Source organism: Panulirus ornatus, chromosome 66, assembly GCF_036320965.1.
Source record: "Panulirus ornatus isolate Po-2019 chromosome 66, ASM3632096v1, whole genome shotgun sequence".
NCBI classification, from domain to species: Eukaryota; Metazoa; Arthropoda; class Malacostraca; order Decapoda; family Palinuridae; genus Panulirus; species Panulirus ornatus.
Window position 1 is genome coordinate 21,578,699 of NC_092289.1, and position 19,763 is coordinate 21,598,461.

General features: G+C 36.3%; 1 protein-coding gene across 1 annotated transcript; it reads left to right on the forward strand.

The window, feature by feature from the left end:
• The first annotated feature begins 4,885 nt into the window (after positions 1-4,885).
• On the forward strand, positions 4,886-19,598 carry LOC139746959 (3-hydroxyisobutyrate dehydrogenase, mitochondrial). The gene is made up of 8 exons (XM_071658660.1): positions 4,886-5,117; positions 7,666-7,757; positions 8,517-8,695; positions 10,832-10,953; positions 11,914-12,124; positions 15,320-15,446; positions 17,375-17,476; positions 19,171-19,598. The coding sequence occupies exons 1-8, from the start codon at positions 5,033-5,035 to the stop codon at positions 19,255-19,257; spliced, it is 1,005 nt and encodes a 334-aa protein (XP_071514761.1). The 5' UTR covers positions 4,886-5,032; the 3' UTR covers positions 19,258-19,598.
• The last annotated feature ends 165 nt before the right edge of the window (positions 19,599-19,763 follow it).

A 19,763-nucleotide genomic window follows, 5' to 3' on the forward strand; every position in this document is an offset into this window, starting at 1 on the left:
TACTTACTTCTTTCTAGCTTCAAGACTTTGTTCCTTGGAAGTTGGGCATCTGTGCCCCCTGCCTGCCTTTGGGATAGGGGTAGAGAACCCCAGCACTTGAAAAATAGCTCCCACAAAAGATGTGTGCCTATACTGTATATGTTTGATGCAATCCATGTGACTGGAACTAAGTTAGTGATCACAGATTGATGGATATGAATAGATATGGGACTTTAGGGTTGTACATTTCCCCACAAAATAATCTCTAAACACAAAGGTGAAAGATATGCAAAAGATACTGCCTGCAGTATACGGGGCAGAGATAAACATAACAGGTTACCCTTACTGCTTGTTGACCAGCAGTTAGAAGAAGCTAGGGGAACAATGAATAACAAAATATGGGAAAATAATGGCAAGAACAAAAACTACAAGATCTGCAGAAAATTAATGAGTGACACTTTACAAGATTAGATGTCAATTGGACTTCCATAAATAAGCAAACTATAAGGGAAAGAAGTCTCTGAGGCAATTTCTTGCTAGACAAATCTACTTAACAAGCATTATCCTTCTTTATTTATATAAATAAATAATATAAATATAATGCCTATTTGGGGGATTAGGAAGTTCTTTCTATTTGAAACAAAAGGAAAAGTTCTGAATCCCGAAGATGTAAATGTCTTGTGATCTCATTTCTAGCAATATGTGGGCTATGTTTGCTTGTACAATGCATTTATAGCCACTGAACATCTTCAAAACTTATTTCTTAATCCAAACTAAACATTGTTTTTCACCAGAATTAACTGGTTTGGATGATAGCTTACAGATTGCTAATTACTCTCAATGTTAGTAACGATGGTTTTTCAAGTTACTTTATTTCCTTTTTTATGCCTTTTTTTTTTTCAGCATTTAGCTTAACAGTAAAGCTTTGCAGAACTCAGAATCTAAAAATCTCTCCATTTGGTGCATTATTGCAAAACTATGGACATTTTGTGAAGGAAATACGACAAAGTTATCTTAGCCAACATCAGAATACTGGGAATAAAAGATGCTGCAACTGACATCTTTTTTTTATGACAATCGTCCTTTCACGTAAGTCAGGAGTGGATTTACCCATTTATATTTGCTACCCAAGGGACAATATAAATGCTTATTTGTCATACCCTATCTCGGACTTCCCACCTTTCATGGATATTCGCTCACACTGGACAGTTATACCAGAATTTTTATTTCCTGCAGTCAGATAGTGGCAAAGATTCCAAGTTCCTGAATAATTTTACATGTTACAGTTCTGTTTCTTGATGATATATTCCATTCTCACCCCGAGTCAGACAGTTTCAGTTACAGTTTGAATTTGGAAGATTTGTAATCCTGAGCCAAGCAATGTTGAAATTTTTGGAATTTTGCAGACCTTAGCAACATAGGTTTGCTGCCTATAAGTCTGACAACTGCCAGAGTTATCAAGGCCATCACTGTCAATGCATGACTACCCGCTGAAAAACTTTAATAACTTCTTTAGGTGTACTAGCCAATTCTAAGACCATATACACTCATTCCATGTACTATGTAGCCCTTGCATATAATGACCTTAATGTTTTCCATACCTAATACAAGTGCTGAATGTTAAATAAATGTAATTTATAAAGATTTTTCTTTTCATACATATTTGCCATATCCAGAGTCAGCAAAGTAGTGTTGAGAACAAAGGACTGAGCCTGAGATATACAACATAAAGCTTGTTTAGAGATTGGCAATGAAATGCTGGGAATGGCATTAAGCAGGGCTGAGATTGAAGCAACATCAGTGCAAAATGTATATCTTGGATTTCATTTGTGAATCATGAAAGAATGTGCTCTGGCTTGGTAGTATCCTGCAGAAAATATTAGGCTTGGTGCAGGGGTTGGAAATGCTCTTTTCATATATTTACATTGCTTTGGACCCTGGTGAAACAGTTTAAGTCATTTGCTTTGAGGTTGAGGCAACAGAGAAATTAAGAGGTAGGTCCTACATCTCATCCTTTGAAGGATTTGGTATTATTGTGCATGGAAGGTCATTAAGGGTAAGCTGTTAATCAGTAGTAACAGACTTTGGTTGGAATAAAAGGGACATGGTAGTACTTTTTGGATGATGACCATACTGTTCAGCCTGTTGTAATATCTATGAAAGTCTTTGTTTTGAACATTTTGGCTTGATGAATCTGATCTAAATACAGTACACACTCATCATGTTTCCACACCATGCACATAAATGGGCCCTTCTGAAACACTGCCCTAGTAGTGAAAATTCAGACATGCAATAGAGCTCCACGACCAGTCTCACTCTCATAAGAAGTGAGGACACTGCAAGAGGTCTACTGACCCATGCTAGGCAGGTCCTGAGTCTGTCCATCCTACAACCAACTGCCTGAACCCATAAACACATCCAACCTTTGTTTACAGCTCCCTAAATACCATGGTTCCACTACATTTGGCAGCTTGTTCCATAAATCTACTACCCTATTCCCAAACCAATATTTACCCACATGACCTATTTTCTCTAATTCAAATCCATTATTTCTTGTCCAACCCGGTGGTGCCATTCTAACAATTTTATTCATGTTACCTTTACTTTTATTAATGGCCTTCACTCATTTAAATACTTCAAACACATCCCCTCTAGTCCTCCTCTTAAGTGTAAATTCAATCTTTTTAACATTTCTTCATAAGTGATGTTTCTAATTCCAGGGATCATTTTTGTCATTCGCATTTGTATTTTCTCTAAATAACCTATATAAACTGCATAGTATGGAGCCCAAAACTGTACCTCATAATCCAAATTTGGTCTCACAAACATAAGATAATGATGCAATAATACTCTAGGAGTATTACTACTAAAAGTCCTGTTAATGAACCCTAACATCCTATTAGCCTTATTGCACTTTTTAATACATTGTTGCCAAGGCTGTAGACCCTTGCTCACCAGTACTCCTAAATCTCTTTTGCATTCTGTTTTACCAACAGTAATATTGTCCAGTTTGTAATTAGTGTTCCTGTCTTTACCCACACTAAGTGCTCTAAAATCATCTACGTTGAATTTCATTTTCCATATTCCCCCCTACTTTAATAATCAATCGAAGTCCCGATTCAGATTCACGGAACTGTCATATGAGTCAATTACCCCCCCCTATTTTTTTTTTATATCACCGGTAACTTAAGTCGCTGGTTATTCCCATATCCAAATCGATAATGTATATAACAAACGAGCGGTTCCAAGACTGATCCCTGAGGAACACCTTTGGATACATTGCCGCAGTCTGATGTAACTCCATTGAGGCATACCAACTATTCCAAAATTTGATAGTCAATAATAACAAGTTTGCCAAGAAATGCTGTTCAGTCAATACTTGATCTTCAATAAAACAACACTTTTATTTTTAATGTTCATACGCTTACCTTCTGATCTTGCCAATTTCTCGAAACCGACAAAACATAGAGAAACCTTTTAAACAATTCTCATGGTATTTATTATTTTACTTGTTCAACATCCTAATTTAAATCTAAATTGATCTGCTCTAGTTGTTATCTCTTTGTCAACATCAGCAGCAGTATATGAATGGTTTATAATGCTTGCAAGAGTAAAAGTCTGAGCATTCTGTGGCTCTTTTTTATATGGGATTTTTTTCGGTAGGTTTAAACCACCCTTTTCGCTCTTGATAAAACTTTTAGTATATATTCCATATGTAAGTACCATAACTAAGATTCCCTGGGACAAAATCACCACAAGGCACTTGGGTGGGCTCTAGAGTCTGGACAATATTTGATACTTGCTGATCACAGACCCATGTTTCTTCCCAAACATGTGCTGAAAAGATGTTATACTAAACCTTAAAATGAAACTTTCTTCCCATTATATTTCAATTTACTATGACGTTAAAGACGGCTCCTTTTCAGTTCCAATAATGAAGGACTCATTTTTGCGGTAAATTATCTCAGAACTTGTTAGACCACACTGAACACGAGATTCTAAAAACTTGCAAATTAATCTACAGAAAGAGTAACTTGCAAGGCACTCCTTGTATCAATGACCTTACCCACAATCATAATCACACCCTGGTTGCTCTAAAACCTTTCTTGTGGTCTTCATGTTCAGTTTATTGTTGCAAACGAAATGTAGGTCAACTAGGTACAGCTAAGAGGAACATGTGCATTTTAGAATTTGGGTTGCTTTTTCCAACTGGTTGGGGATTTGGGAAGATTGATTGGTCTGACTTCTGCCCGCTGGTCTGCAAATAAAACTGAACATCTAATTCATCAGAATTAATGTTAATAGTAATCTTGATATTTTGTCTGCGGGAAAAATCGATAAATCTGGTAATAAAGTGGCAATGAGGCAAAATACTATTTGACCCACAGCCTCCTACTGATTGGCAAAATAACTTGCGCAAAAGATATTTCTCAACTGGTATGTATTCAGATTGAATACTTCAAGCTCGTCATGATACATGAATAACATGTTTAATAACGGGAGATCACTGAAGAAACTCCCAAGGAACCATGAAACTGATACCCCCACCATCTCGCACACATATCTTTCGATCCATGAAAAAAATACTTCCATCTATTACTTAACTAGTTCTCATGGTTTTCACATTTTTGCGGTAAGGAATTGAAGTTCTACACACATAACTAAGTCCACATCTCGATCAAATGGTAGTTTTGACAGTGTAACAAAGAAATTAATCATGACACTCTCTTCATATCTTTGCGTGAGTTGTGCAATAAACCTCGTCATTAACGACAATCATATCACCCCTCTTAAGAATTATATATATATATATATATATATATATATATATATATATATATATATATATATATATATATATATATATATATATATATATATATATATATATGAATAGTTATACTGTACACAAGTCGGAAACTTTTAGGTAAGGTACATTGTTTCCTTATTGGTTCAGGCGAGGGTGGACTTCAAGCCTATTGGCTGTGGTGCCATAAAGTAACATAACTACTCAGGACAGGTATTGGTATACCAAACAGGGGAGTGTACTATCATGGCCTTCTCCAGATCGCGATTTCTTCCCATTCTCAAGGCTGGCCGACGTAGTTTAAGTATTACCTTCAGTCAGAAATTCTCAGGTATGGATATATTTTGTGTTAAAAGTGTACTTGTCAGTCAGATGATGTAAAACACCTCGTATTGTAACTCAAAAAGTTGACTCGTGAAAAAGGGATGAACAAAACGGGTTTGGGTCCATTTATGGCAAAGTTTAATAAAATGGTACTAAACTTAAAACTTTGAATTTCAAGTTGAGAGATATTTAGAAGATACCTTGAGCCATATCGTAAATTCCAACTTAGAAAAACTAACGTAACTCAGTTATCTGGCGAATTTTTTTTTTTTTTTATTAAGCTCGGCTCAGATTTTCAAAAGTGAAAGCCGAAAGACATAAGTGTGTCTTGGAAAGTATAAAAAGTTTGAAAATCGCAAGCAAATTAATGGATAAGATAGTGCTATGGAAAAGTGCTGTTGTAGCTGAAGGATGTGTAGAAAATGAGCTGGCTTTCGGAGAATTGATAGTGCCAAGGTTTAGGAGGTTATAGTTAGAACATGATTAGATTGGGCTTCACAGAAAATTATAAAAGCATATTGAGTGAGAAAAGGTGTGAGAAAGTACAGTAAACTGAGAAATATTGTAAGAGGATGAGATGATACACAAGTGGTGTTATTCAAAGTGTTTTAAAGACTGGAATATGGATAAGGTTCCATTATTTACCCCGTTTTCATGTGAAAAAAATATTTCATAAATCTAATCATCAGGCACATAGCCACTTTGTCATACTGTCATGCACTTAAAGTTCATCAGCAGTTTTATCATCATTCTCCACAAACAAAGTCATCACTCTATTCGTAACCTCTGTCTTTTGATTTTTTAGGAACTGGTTCATTAATGTTCTTCTTACTTTCTTTTGTACTTCCTGTAACCACATATTTTGATATCTCTTAACCTCTGGTCCTGTTCTCTTAATGGCCATATGTCTATTGCAGTTACCTGCAGGCAGTTCTTTATAGCAATCTTACCATCTATTTGATGCTTTTTTTCTTTTTCCTCATTAACATTTAAAACGGTTGTAACACTTTTACCCTCAACAAATTGCATCTTTCTTGACCTTCCCAGTGTGACAGAAGATAGAACAGGCATAATATATTTGTAGAGTGAAAATACTTTTTATAGTTTGTTTAAAATATTGATATTTTGATTTGTAGTTCAGAACTAAATTAAAAAATCCAAACTCTTAAAAGTTGAATACTCCATATGTCCTCAGGCCAGACTTCTTTCAGTTTCTATTATGAATTAACAGAGCTGACAGATTTGTTTAGCATGTGCTACTGAAGCATAATCTGTTGGTCTCACAGCATGAACATTGTAGTAAAGTTCGTTACTTTCTACTGTTATTTTTGAGATCTTTTATAGATTTTGCTCTTAGCATGGCATCTAGAAATTGTAGAATTATAGTGCTGCGTTTAGTGTTGTAGAGAGGAATCTTAATCACACCCTAATCAGTCACTACTGTAATTTTGTAGATGTTGCTGGGGAATCCTCTCTGAGATGTTACAAGAACGTTATTGTTTGGAAAAGATTTTCAGTCAAAGTCAGTGCAATGATTGGATGAGAGGAAAAATGTTTCCCCATTAGTCACAATTATGGCATTGATTTTGATTTTTGTTTTTTTCATAATGATGCTATTCTCATAATGAACCAGAAAGCATTCTTTTCAACATATGTAAAGTATCATTTAATGATCAGTTTACAGGCATCACATATGGTAACCCTTGACACTGCGGAAAAATACCTTATGATTTAGACAAGATCTTAGTCACAGCAGGAAAACAGTGATCTTAGGAGATTCAGTCTAGTATAGTATAATTACTTTGTAAAGTCTTTCCTTTTGAGTCTTTACCATTTTGATGCTACAAAGACATTTTGATGGAATATCTTGACAGGAAGAAAATACAGTATTGGATATTGTGGGGAATGGCGAGTTAGAGGGAAGGGGATGATTAAGGAGTTTAGAATCAAAAGCAGAACCTGGGGCTAGAGATTTATTTATCTCTAAGACCTGGTTGTGGGCCAGCCTAAGGCAGTGCACGTCACCTGTCCTGGTATTTACCGCACCATTGAGACCCTCCCTTTGTCGAAACAAATCTACTCAAGTGAAACCACACATAATGAATCTATGCATGGCAGGGTAAATGTGTACCAAGTACAGATCACAGTCTGTAGGCCTTTATTTCTTTAAATCACTATTATTCCAAAATCTGAACTTGGCCTCAAGGATTATGGTTCTTCAAATTTTTCAAATTTCAGCCTGTAATGCTTACAAAAAGACATTGATAAGAAAATAGATAACATATATATCAGTTCCATTCTATATAATTTCCAGGTCAAGAATAATTGCCAGTACTGTGAAAAGATAAGAGGACGTGATTGAATGTTTAATTCTTTAACTCAAGTAGTATTTATCTCAGACATCTTTTTAGATATTGTTTGTTTTTCATTTCTGTAGAGATACATTGGATAATGCCATATCTAATTGTAGTATGATTTAGATATTAGAATATAATACTGACTTGAAAGTTAATGTGTTCTCTATGATGATATTAGTATGTTTTTGGCTTTTCCAGCTAGTCAGCACTCATATAGTCCACAAGCAAAAGTGGGTTTCATTGGACTTGGGAATATGGGCGGACCAATGGCAACCAATTTACTGCAAAAGGTTAGAATCTTTTTTTAATCAAGATTCCAAGTTGAATCTCAATCAGTTAAAAGCTTCTTTCATTCCAAGAATTGATTATACAAGACACATAGTTATGTGTGTCCAACACTACTCTTTTTGAGTACTTACTTGCATTCTGAGTGTAGTCATACAATAAACCCACAATTGCTTTTCCTGAAGGTGACATATATGATCAAGATGGTGTGATATTCTTCATATAAATCTTCAGTGGTCTTCATCTTTTTATTCTATTCTTTTCTGCCATTGCATATTTTCTAGATTCAGGTAAAATATGAAATTAAAAACAAAAGATTTAACCATAAAAAGTATATAAAAGAAAATGACCATTGAATGTATATACTTATCTCGCCATCATATCGGTAGTCTACATATTTTTGTTTAGGGTGTCCTGTCTTCATTGCCCTTCTCATTGCTGCATCTTGTTAGGTACCTTTCTGTTCATATTAGTAAGTTCCTGCCATATAGACATTAGTACATCAGAATGATTTTATGCTACTGTTTGGGTATTTTCTGATGACTGTGGAAATATTCTGTAAATGGCTTAGATGGCTAGAAATACCTTGTGATATAATCTATAGAGAGAGTACCCCAAAATGGGAATGCATTTATCCAGAAAGAAAAAATGCAGTATATATTGTAAAAAGCTCTCATTCGTATGCACAGTATTGATTTCTTTTTTTCTTTTTTCCATGATCATAGTGATTCATACTCACAACAATGAATTTTTTCTTTTCCCAGGGTCATAGTGTTGTGGCATATGATGTCAGTCCTGTTGCAATGGAATACCTTCAAGATGAAGGTGCAGATATTGCCTCAAACCCAGCTGAGGTGGCCAGTAAAGTTGATAGTATCATCACCATGTTGCCTAACTCTCAGCATGTTAGGTCCTGCTATACTGGAGAGAAGGGTGTCTTTGAGTAAGTTTTTTGTGAAAGCTATACATTCATTATGGCAGTAGATAAAGAGACTTATGAACTTATGAAAAATACATTATAGTTATGTCAAAAGTGTCTGGTAAACAAGGTAGTGACTTAAGCAGTAATTCTGAATCTGTATGTATGCTGTTCATATGTAAAGTGGTCTGTAAAAGAATTTCGGATAATTACAAAAATTATTATCAAAGTATTAAGGTGGCAGTAAGACACAAACTGATAATCGGGATTTAATTTCCAACATATCAAGAGTTGTCTTCCTAAGGAGGGTCTAGATGTTTATGCAATTGAAAGTAAAAAGATATATTTATCAGGTGTTACCAGATTCTGTGTGCATGAGGTTGCTCTGTAAATCAAACATCACCTTCAGCAAGGTTGTATCATAGTCAGAATGAAAAGGAGTACAGTCTTGTTAAGATATTTCCCACTCTAGAAGAGTTCATCATTTTCCTGCTACTGACTGAAGCACAGCTTTGAACTTGCAGGAGTCCTTACAGGGGGTTCTGGAGCTATACAACTGAAATTAATGAGTAGATGAATTATGTTATAATTGTTACTGGACCCTGATTATTTGTGGGTTCTGCAAATGAAATATCACCTTCAGCAGTGCTGGATCATCATCATTTAACAAAAGGGAGTGTTGTCTTATTGAGAAACTTCTTGACCCAAAGAAGTCTTTATCATTTCTGTCTCTGTCACGCAGCCTTGAAGCTGCAGAAGTCATTAAAGAGGTCCCTCTTCATATTCTCTTGATAAGTCTCTTCCCTTGTCCTTTCTATATATGCTTAAACCATTTCACTGCTTAGCTGTACTATCTTCAAAAAAAATAGGGAAAGATATAACTATTTATTTATTTTGATAAGTATGGACTCCCATGGTGTAGCAGCTAGCATTCCTGATTGTCACACATTGACAGGCAGCTGAGGGTCGAGTGCATAGGTTCAAATCCTTGTTTGGTAGTCGATCTCCAGTCAACCCTGCTGTTTATCCACCCCCAGGGGTTGGTAGATAAAATGGTTACCTGGCTCAGGATGTGACCCTCATATCATTATTTTAAAGCAAAGAGTAAAAGTGACATGTAAGTGTTGGTCTTTACATTTTAACCTTTAATGTTTTATCAATGTTTTAAGACCATTTGTATAAGCAGTCTCTTAATTGCTGGAAATTGGAGTTAGATGTGTACATAGTGGTTGGAGTTAGATGTGTACATAGTGGCTTGAAAGAGAAATTTAATTAATGTTTTCAGATAAGTTAGTTGCAGTTTTGATATTTCATGGATATCTTAGTGCAGATAGATTTATATTCTTATATCATAGAGTTATCCTTGGGGATAGGGGAGAAAGAATAGGTCCCACATATTCCCTGTGTATCAAAGAAGGTGACTAAAAAGGGAGGGAGCAGGAGCTGGAAATACTCTCCTCAAGATTTTTTACTTTTCCAAAAGAAGGAACAGAGAAGGGGGCCAAGTGAGGATTTTCTCTCTAAGTCTCGGTCCTCTGTTCGTATGCTACCACGCTAATGCGGGAAATGGCAAATATATATGAAAAAAAATTTCATTTATATGTATTATTATTATACATAATTGCTGTTTCAAGCATCAGCAAGGTAGTGCCAGGAAACAGATGAAGATTGGCCCATCCACTCATAAACACATGTATATACATAAATGCCTACATGCACACATATACAGACATATACATATCAATATCATATACTTCATATACATACACATGCACAGACATTACATACATACACATGTACATATTCATACTTGCCTTCATCCATTCCTGTCGCTACCCTGCCTTTCAGGAAAACAGTATCACTATCCCGTGCGTTAAGGAAAATCAAAGCAGGAAATTTTGCCCAAGGTCCCCATGCATTCCAACACATCTCCAGATGTAAACAGCAACAAATCTTAGCTAACATAGAAAAAAGATGTGATGGGTGAATTACAAATATGAAAGGTGTTGAATACCCTGTTAAGTCATGAGTTTGTACTAAAGGTAAGGAGACATTAACATAAGGCATTGTTTTTTGTAATATGATGACAGTATGTATGTATGGCTTGTTTATTTTTATCCTCATACTGTTCTTTATGTGAACTTTTTTCAATTCCAACAGAGCAGTGCAACCAGGGACACTTATCCTTGATAGTAGTACCATTGATCCCACTGTGTCTAAGGAGATGGCTTCTATTGCTTTAAAGAAAGGAGCTGTTTTTATGGATGCACCTGTGTCTGGAGGTTTGTTTTCCATTTATGTATTGGAGTGAAGATATTAGTTATCATGTCTTTCAAGGCTGACTTTTAAGATTACATAACTAGTTTATGTAAAGCCCTTCTAAAGCATCCTATTTATGCTTAAATGTTGTATTTATCCAGAAACATGACCCTCTTATGAATGCAACCAATACTATAACATCAGTAACCTTGCATATGCCTTTTTTCTTCCTTACATTGACTTTACTTTGATTTATTTGGTTTGTCATTTCAGGTAGGATATTCTGTCTGATGTATCTCGCATAGAATTATTACATCATTAACAGATACGTGAAAGGATTCTTACAAATGTAAAGAGGTAGACTTGCTCGAAAAAGGTTTTCTCTTTCTTCTCATGAGACACAATGGTTAGCAAAATCATTTACTCTTTTGAATAGAACTACCCTGATAATCTGAATCTTTCTATCATTGACAGAAATATGTATGTTTTTTCAATAAGGAAATCTTAGATGACTTTTATTTAGTGTTTTGATGTTGCATTTAAATGTATATTTTCAGTTTACAAATAGCACAAGTGAGATAAAAATGTACACCTAACCAAAAACCTGTCCTTAGATTTTTATGCCATGCAATATGACCCAGCAGATGAAGGATTTTGACAAATGCTCTAAGGTCTTACTTCTCATTGATAGCCTTGTTTTCCTTATATATATTTCTTAGTTCATACACTGTTGAGTAGATAATTGTAATGGATCTTATATATTTTTCAGTAAGAGAGTAAGTACTATATAGAGCAGCAGCCATAGTTAGTAAGAAATGTATCTCAAATTCACACTTGTCAACCTTACTCAACAAAAGTTGTCATTTTGAATTCCATCAGACCTGTCCATAAAGACGATTTATTTGTTGGGTGTACCTATTTGAAAATTGCAACAAATACCTACTCTTTTCTGTTTCATGCTAAATTTATCTTGTACTCATCAGGTGTAAATGCAGCCAAGGGTGCAACTCTAACTTTCATGGTTGGGGGAGATGAGACGGAATTTGAAGCAGCGAAGGAATTGTTGGGTGCCATGGGTAAAAATATTGTTTATTGTGGTGGAGTAGGAAATGGACAGGCAGTCAAGATATGCAACAATATGCTGTTAGCCATCTCGATGATTGGTACTTGTGAAACTATGAACCTGGGCATGAGGTGAGATACAGTGTAAAGTATGGAAGTCTTTATTAATTGTATTTAAAAGAAGTTGAACTGAAATGAGTTGTAAAGAAAAAGGAAAATGATCTTGTCAGTAATGAGAAGTTTAAGAGGTAAAAATGCATTCAGCTATATTTACTGAAAAACAGATTATCCCTAGGGAATTGAGCATTCCTGCTATAATTTATTGAAATTAATTTCACAAAAGATGCATACTTGAATGCACAATCTATTTCCAGGAAATAGGAATAGTTATTGATAATATATTGATAAATTAAGGAAACCATTCATATGTCGATATTGAAATATCAGAAAGTGGAGGTACCCTGAAATGTTTTAACAGGCATGCAGAATGTGTTGAGGTATTGTAGTAAGACTTGGAAATAAGGCATTAGGTTAGCCATGGAGAAAGAGTTGTAAATTTCTTGAAAATGGGTAATTTTTAATGGAAGGCTTTTCAAAGGCTGCATGAAGGATTGCGAGCAATAGAAAGGGATTTGTAATGAATTAAAAGTGGGAGTGTATATAAAATAATAAGTAAAAGAATTTATATTAAGTTATGAGATGTCCAATTTGGTTAAAGTTGTTCAGGAATTCAGAGTTACTAAAAGAATTATGCAAATTATTAATGGGAAGGGTATTCAGATGAATGCATGTATGAGGATGATGTCAATTGAAATGCCTTTAGCCTGTTATATAAGGGCCATCCGCCACGAGGTGGAAATTATGTAAATTGATGGATGATATTCATTACCTTTGCAGCATTTATTTATTTGATAATGACAATCTGATAATCCTGTGATGTCAGGCATAGTATGACTTCCAAATGTCTTGTCTGTTACCAGTGAGCTATATCTCAGATTCATAATGGAAGTAAGGGGAGTGGGGGAGGAATGGGATGCATTTAGGGAATCAGTGATGGATTGCGCAAAAGATGCTTGTGGCATGAGAAGAGTGGGAGGTGGGTTGATTAGAAAGGGTAGTGAGTGGTGGGATGAAGAAGTAAGAGTATTAGTGAAAGAGAAGAGAGAGGCATTTGGATGATTTTTGCAGGGAAAAAATGCAATTGAGTGGGAGATGTATAAAAGAAAGAGACAGGAGGTCAAGAGAAAGGTGCAAGAGGTGAAAAAAAGGGCAAATGAGAGTTGGGGTGAGAGAGTATCATTGAATTTTAGGGAGAATAAAAAGATGTTCTGGAAGGAGGTAAATAAAGTGCGTAAGACAAGGGAGCAAATGGGAACTTCAGTGAAGGGCGCAAATGGGGAGGTGATAACAAGTAGTGGTGATGTGAGAAGGAGATGGATTAAGTATTTTGAAGGTTTGTTGAATGTGTTTGATGATAGAGTGGCAGATATAGGGTGTTTTGGTCGAGGTGGTGTGCAAAGTGAAAGGGTTAGGGAAACGATTTGGTAAACAGAGAAGAGGTAGTGAAAGCTTTGCGGAAGATGAAAGCCGGCAAGGCAGCGGGTTTGGATGGTATTGCAGTGGAATTTATTAAAAAAGGGGGTGACTGGATTGTTGACTGGTTGATAAGGTTATTTAATGTATGTATGACTCATGGTGAGGTGCCTGAGGATTGGCGGAATGCGTGCATAGTGCCATTGTACAAAGGCAAAGGGGATAAGAGTGAGTGCTCAAATTACAGAGGTATAAGTTTGTTGAGTATTCCTGGTAAATTATATGGGAGGGTATTGATTGAGAGGGTGAAGGCATGTACAGAGCATCAGATTGGGGAAGAGCAGTGTGGTTTCAGAAGTGGTAGAGGATGTGTGGATCAGGTGTTTGCTTTGAAGAATGTATGTGAGAAATACTTAGAAAAGCAAATGGATTTGTATGTAGCATTTATGGACCTGGAGAAGGCATGTGATAGAGTTGATAGAGATGCTCTGTGGAAGGTATTAAGAATATATGGTGTGGGAGGAAAGTTGTTAGAAGCAGTGAAAAGTTTTTATCGAGGATGTAAGGCATGTGTACGTGTAGGAAGAGAGGAAAGTGATTGGTTCTCAGTGAATGTAGGTTTGCGGCAGGGGTGTGTGATGTCTCCATGGTTGTTTAATTTGTTTATGGATGGGGTTGTTAGGGAGGTAAATGCAAGAGTTTTGGAAAGAGGGGCAAGTATGAAGTCTGTTGGGGATGAGAGAGCTTGGGAAGTGAGTCAGTTGTTCGCTGATGATACAGCGCTGGTGGCTGATTCATATGAGAAACTGCAGAAGCTGGTGACTGAGTTTGGAAAAGTGTGTGGAAGAAGAAAGTTAAGAGTAAATGTGAATAAGAGCAAGGTTATTAGGTACAGTAGGGTTGAGGGTCAAGTCAATTGGGAGGTGAGTTTGAATGGAGAAAAACTGGAGGAAGTGAAGTGTTTTAGATATCTGGGAGTGGATCTGGCAGCGGATGGAACCATGGAAGCGGAAGTGGATCATAGGGTGGGGGAGGGGGCGAAAATCCTGGGGGCCTTGAAGAATGTGTGGAAGTCGAGAACATTATCTCGGAAAGCAAAAATGGGTATGTTTGAAGAAATGGTGGTTCCAACAATGTTGTATGGTTGCGAGGCGTGGGCTATGGATAGAGTTGTGCGCAGGAGGATGGATGTGCTGGAAATGAGATGTTTGAGGACAGTGTGTGGTGTGAGGTGGTTTGATCGAGTGAGTAACGTAAGGGTAAGAGAGATGTGTGGAAATAAAAAGAGCGTGGTTGAGAGAGCAGAAGAGGGTGTTTTGAAGTGGTTTGGGCATATGGAGAGGATGAGTGAGGAAAGATTGACCAAGAGGATATATGTGTCGGAGGTGGAGGGAACAAGGAGAAGAGGGAGACCAAATTGGAGGTGGAAAGATGGAGTGAAAAAGATTTTGTGTGATCCGGGCCTGAACATGCAGGAGGGTGAAAGGAGGGCAAGGAATAGAGTGAATTGGAGCGATGTGGTATACCGGGGTTGACGTGCTGTCAGTGGATTGAAGCAGGGCATGTGAAGCGTCTGGGGTAAACCATGGAAAGCTGTGTAGGTATGTATATTTGCGTGTGTGGACGTATGTATATACATGTGTATGGGGGGGGGTTGGGCCATTTCTTTCGTCTGTTTCCTTGCGCTACCTCGCAAACGCGGGAGACAGCGACAAAGTGTAATAATAAATAATAATAATAAAATAAAGAATAAAATTTATGTTGATTCAGGAATTATTCTCCTTTTTATTTCAGGTTAGGACTGGAACCTAAGCTCATGGCCAGTATCATCAATTCAGCCACTGGGCGATGTTGGTCAAGTGAACTTTACAATCCTGTTCCTGGTGTACTAGAAAATGTACCATCCTCCAATAACTATGAGGTTTGTTCTAGGAAGACTTATTAAAGATACCATTTAAGCTGAATTGATGTTTCCTAAGTTTATAGATTGTTGGAAGCAGTAAAAAGAGTAATAATATATAGTGATGAGAGCAGTACTTTTCAACCTTCTTTATTTCATGGCATATTTTACAGTTTAATTGATCCTAAAAGTACCCAGAATCAAATATTGCCCATATTTGACTTTTAATACCTATTATCCATCGCAAGGAAGGAAAACAAAAGTTTTTTACACACACATGATACATAAAGGGAGGCAGTTTTATTGCCTTTATATAATTACTTACATATTCAAGTGATCTACAAAACACATTTTCATAAAATACATATTTCAGATGTTTGTTAAGACATTGCAGTGTTCGTTTTATTTCTCTGATTAGGAATGTACCACAGCACACTAGGGATATTGTTGTGGCACACTGGTTGCTAAGCACTGGATCAAAGAATGTGTGAAATGTAAAGACAAATGTTTAAGACTTAGGCTGTCCCTAGTTGTCAGTTTTCCTCATGGATTGTATTTGTTGAGATGTTCACAGTTATATAGAGTTAGTTAAAAGATGTTTTCACTGTGTTCACAAAGAAAGATGAGAAAATTATTTTCCTTTGGCACTTAATAGGTTAACATGCAGAATTAAAGAAAATACACAAGAAATTATTTGTACTTGTGTTGGCCTTGTGGAGTGTGCTAAGTTGGAGTAAGGGATGTGACTGACATGTCAGACAGCTTGAGGTAAGATAGGAGGACATTGAGGTTGCATCTTTCTATCCCATGAATTTAGAATCACACTGTACTCATATTTCTTATACTGACACAGTATTGGTGGTGATTAGTTAGATATGATATGCATTCTGAAAATGAGTGGGAGGAGGGAGAGTGGTAGGCATGTCTGCATCATTCTATCACAGAACTCAGTGACTTCTATCCTGTACTAATTTCTCCTTTATCTCTCCTTCCATATCACCAAACTTACCCAAGATAGCTCACATAAACTTAAATTCTGTCACCTCTTCCAGTCTTTCTCCCCCCATATCTATAACGCAGTTTTGCATACTTTCTTCTCTCACTCTAAAGGGCTTTACAAAATCTATACTTTCACCCTGTTTCCTTTTTGAATACCATTGATTTACTTTAACTCACATTTTTCTTTAGTTGTCATTGCTTACACACATCATAAGACACATTTAGAACCTACTGCAATTCCTCTTCACTCCCATCAAAGAACACAGGATCATCTACAAACAGGATTGGGACTAGCCACCATACCTCACCACTACATTCTATCTCTAGACTAGTTTATCCCAGTTTTGCCTCATCTTTCTTATCACTCGATCCATATGTATGTTTAAAAGCCAGGATTACATCCATGAAAATTAGTTGTAGTTGTTATGTAACCTTTTCCACAGGACAAGGATAAGCGTAAAGATTGTGAGGACATGGGGGATGGGGTCATGTGTTGGCCTCCATCCTCCTAATTCCTGCTAAAGTTACCGGGAGTCTTTTATTTTTCACATTTCACCTGTTATTCTTCTTCAGTCTCCTCATCAGTTGATATTTACAGTATGATGGTAAGTGTTCATTCTCATCACATGGGCCATTCAACAATCTACATATTCTTTATAGGATCACTGTTTGAATGACCTGAGAAATCATCTGATACAAACAGTGGTAATGGAAGGAATACCAAGAGCATAATTTTTTATTGTGTCTTCCTGGTGATAGAAGAAACTTTTATAGGCTGCTAATGGTATGATAAATGAGTTAGTTATTTAAACAGGAAGGAACAATTAAACCATTATATGATGTGGGCTGCTGTCAGAAAAAGAGATCATAAGATGTTTGCTGCCGTTTAAAGGTTGAATAGAATTTGCTTTCACAGAAGTAGTTTACAGTCCATTTTGTCTCTTTAATAGGGTGGCTTTGGAACAGCACTCATGACTAAAGATTTGGGTCTTGCTCAGGATGCAGCATCCAAGACTCTTACTCCAACTCCTCTTGGCTCACTGGCATACCAGGTTAGTTCATACACATTTGTACACAATGCAGTTGTCATGCACAATTGTAAATACAAGGAGTAAATTCACTTTCTATACAAGTTATCATACTTTGTATCTACCTTTGTATTAGATATTCCTGGACAGCCTGATTGAGGTTGCACTGTAAGGGAAAAGTCACCTTTGACAAGGCTGTATCTTCATCAGTTGATGAAAGAAAGTAGACTTGTCAAAAAGTTTTCACTTCATAGGAGTACATCCCAATCCTGCTACTTGATGCTGCAGAACCAGTAAATAAGGGGACCTGGCCTTGTATTATGATAATGATATCTGTATTATTTTTTCTGCTCTCATTTATGTGGGAGGCTTAAAGTACATACAGTACATCTTTCAGCTTACATCAATGTGCTGAAAGGAATAGTCATCTACAATGCTACAACACCCTTTGATTATTCAGCTCCCACAATAACAAAAGCTGTCAGTTGGGGCAGAATATTAACTTTTCTTCTTCCAGCCATGCATACAGTGCCCTTTTTTGTACATGATTAATAATCATTGCTACAGTATCCATAACTGAAATATTCCAAGTCTTAAACAGTTTATTGATAACATCTGTTCATCGCTTTCACAGACTCTTTCTCAAACTTAACCACTAAAGGTCTAACTATGTGTGGGTTTGACCTGTTAGAGGCTCATTATGGCCATACTGTTTATGTTATATGTACTTAATCTTCCCACCAGCATTGCAAGTAACAGATGGTTCTTAACTCTTGAGAGGCATGTATGAATGCCATATGATACCTCTAACTCGGATTAGTCTCCAGAAAAATCCTTAAAGCTCATTTACCCAGAGATTCACTTTTGTGGAAACATGTAGTGCATTCTCCAACCTGATCTTCATCCTCTCAAATGTAAGTAAAGATTTTAGGAGGGCTTCTGGGTACTTGTCAGATTTAAATGGTGGCTTTTTACAAAATTTAAATGTCTAACACCACAGCAAGGAAATGCCTATGATGCATTCTTTAAATGGCTCTTTCTATTCAGTGACTCGTTCTATATCGTTTAATATTTTAAACTCTGTTAAATTTAAATGGCTCTTTCTATTCAGTGAATCGTTCTATATCTTTTAATATTTTAAACTCTGTTAAATCCACATTTCCTTGGAAGTGCCAGTTTTAACCTGGCCTGCACATAAAGGGTTAATGTCTTAGCTGAAATAATTAGCCCTACTTAGAAGATATAGGACTTGACATGTTACCCCAATTTTTAAGGTGAATAAGAAGCTGTTCTATGAGTGGAATTTCACATTTTCACCAAAAACACTGGATGTGTGTGAATGATGTTCAGATGCTGTACTTTTTTCACTCATCAAACTGGAAATGGAGTAAGGATAACAGAGGTAGAAAGTGTAGGATAAGTGGGATCCAGATGAGCACCATGTGTATTCAAGATTGTGATTGATGGGCTACAGAGATAGTTTGGACATGTTGGAGAGAAGGATAGAGGTGGTTTTGAAGGAAGAAAGGGGAGACAATCCAAGGCAGGTAGAAAGCCAGTTTAAGGGATTACATCAGTAAGAGGGTTGTAAGTTCAGGATTTTTATTCATTAGAAAGTTTGGAGTTCATGTTGCATGAGACTTTTTTTGTGCTGAAATAACTAATTTTTGGAGAGTTTCATGTTACCATGTTTTATAATCATCTTTGAATTTCTTCAGGTTTACCGGTTGATGACCAACAGTGGCTTAGCTGAGAAGGACTTTTCATCGGTTTTCCTGTTCCTCCAAGAAAAGGACAAGAAATGATGAGCTTGTTAGTGTAAAAGAGTAGATAGCATATATAAAACTATAAGGAAATGCTTTTTAATGATATTTAATATTTTTAACTGTCTTACTTGTAAGATAGGGGTATGTACAGGTTTATGCAACATGTGTAAGATTATATTTTTGAAGATAAGTTTCACCCCACTTTTCTATAGATCTGTTAGGAGGACTGAGTATTGCAGTTGATTTAGGTTTGCCCTACTAGTATTGAACTATTCTGTGGAAACTTACAATGTACATTCTTCTCATCTTTCTTTTTAAATTATTGTCCTGGGAGGGGCAGCTGAACTCATATGTTGTTATAAATAAAGGGAAGTTGTGCTCTTGTAAAACTTAGTTGAACCTCAGTTCTTTGTTTTCAGTACAAGATAAAATAATCTTAGATAGCTTCAAGAAACCACAGCTCCCATTTTACATGGTACTAGTAGCAATAGAAATAAGCAGTGTATTTGACATTTTTCCCAAACATCCTGATACAGGAGATACTC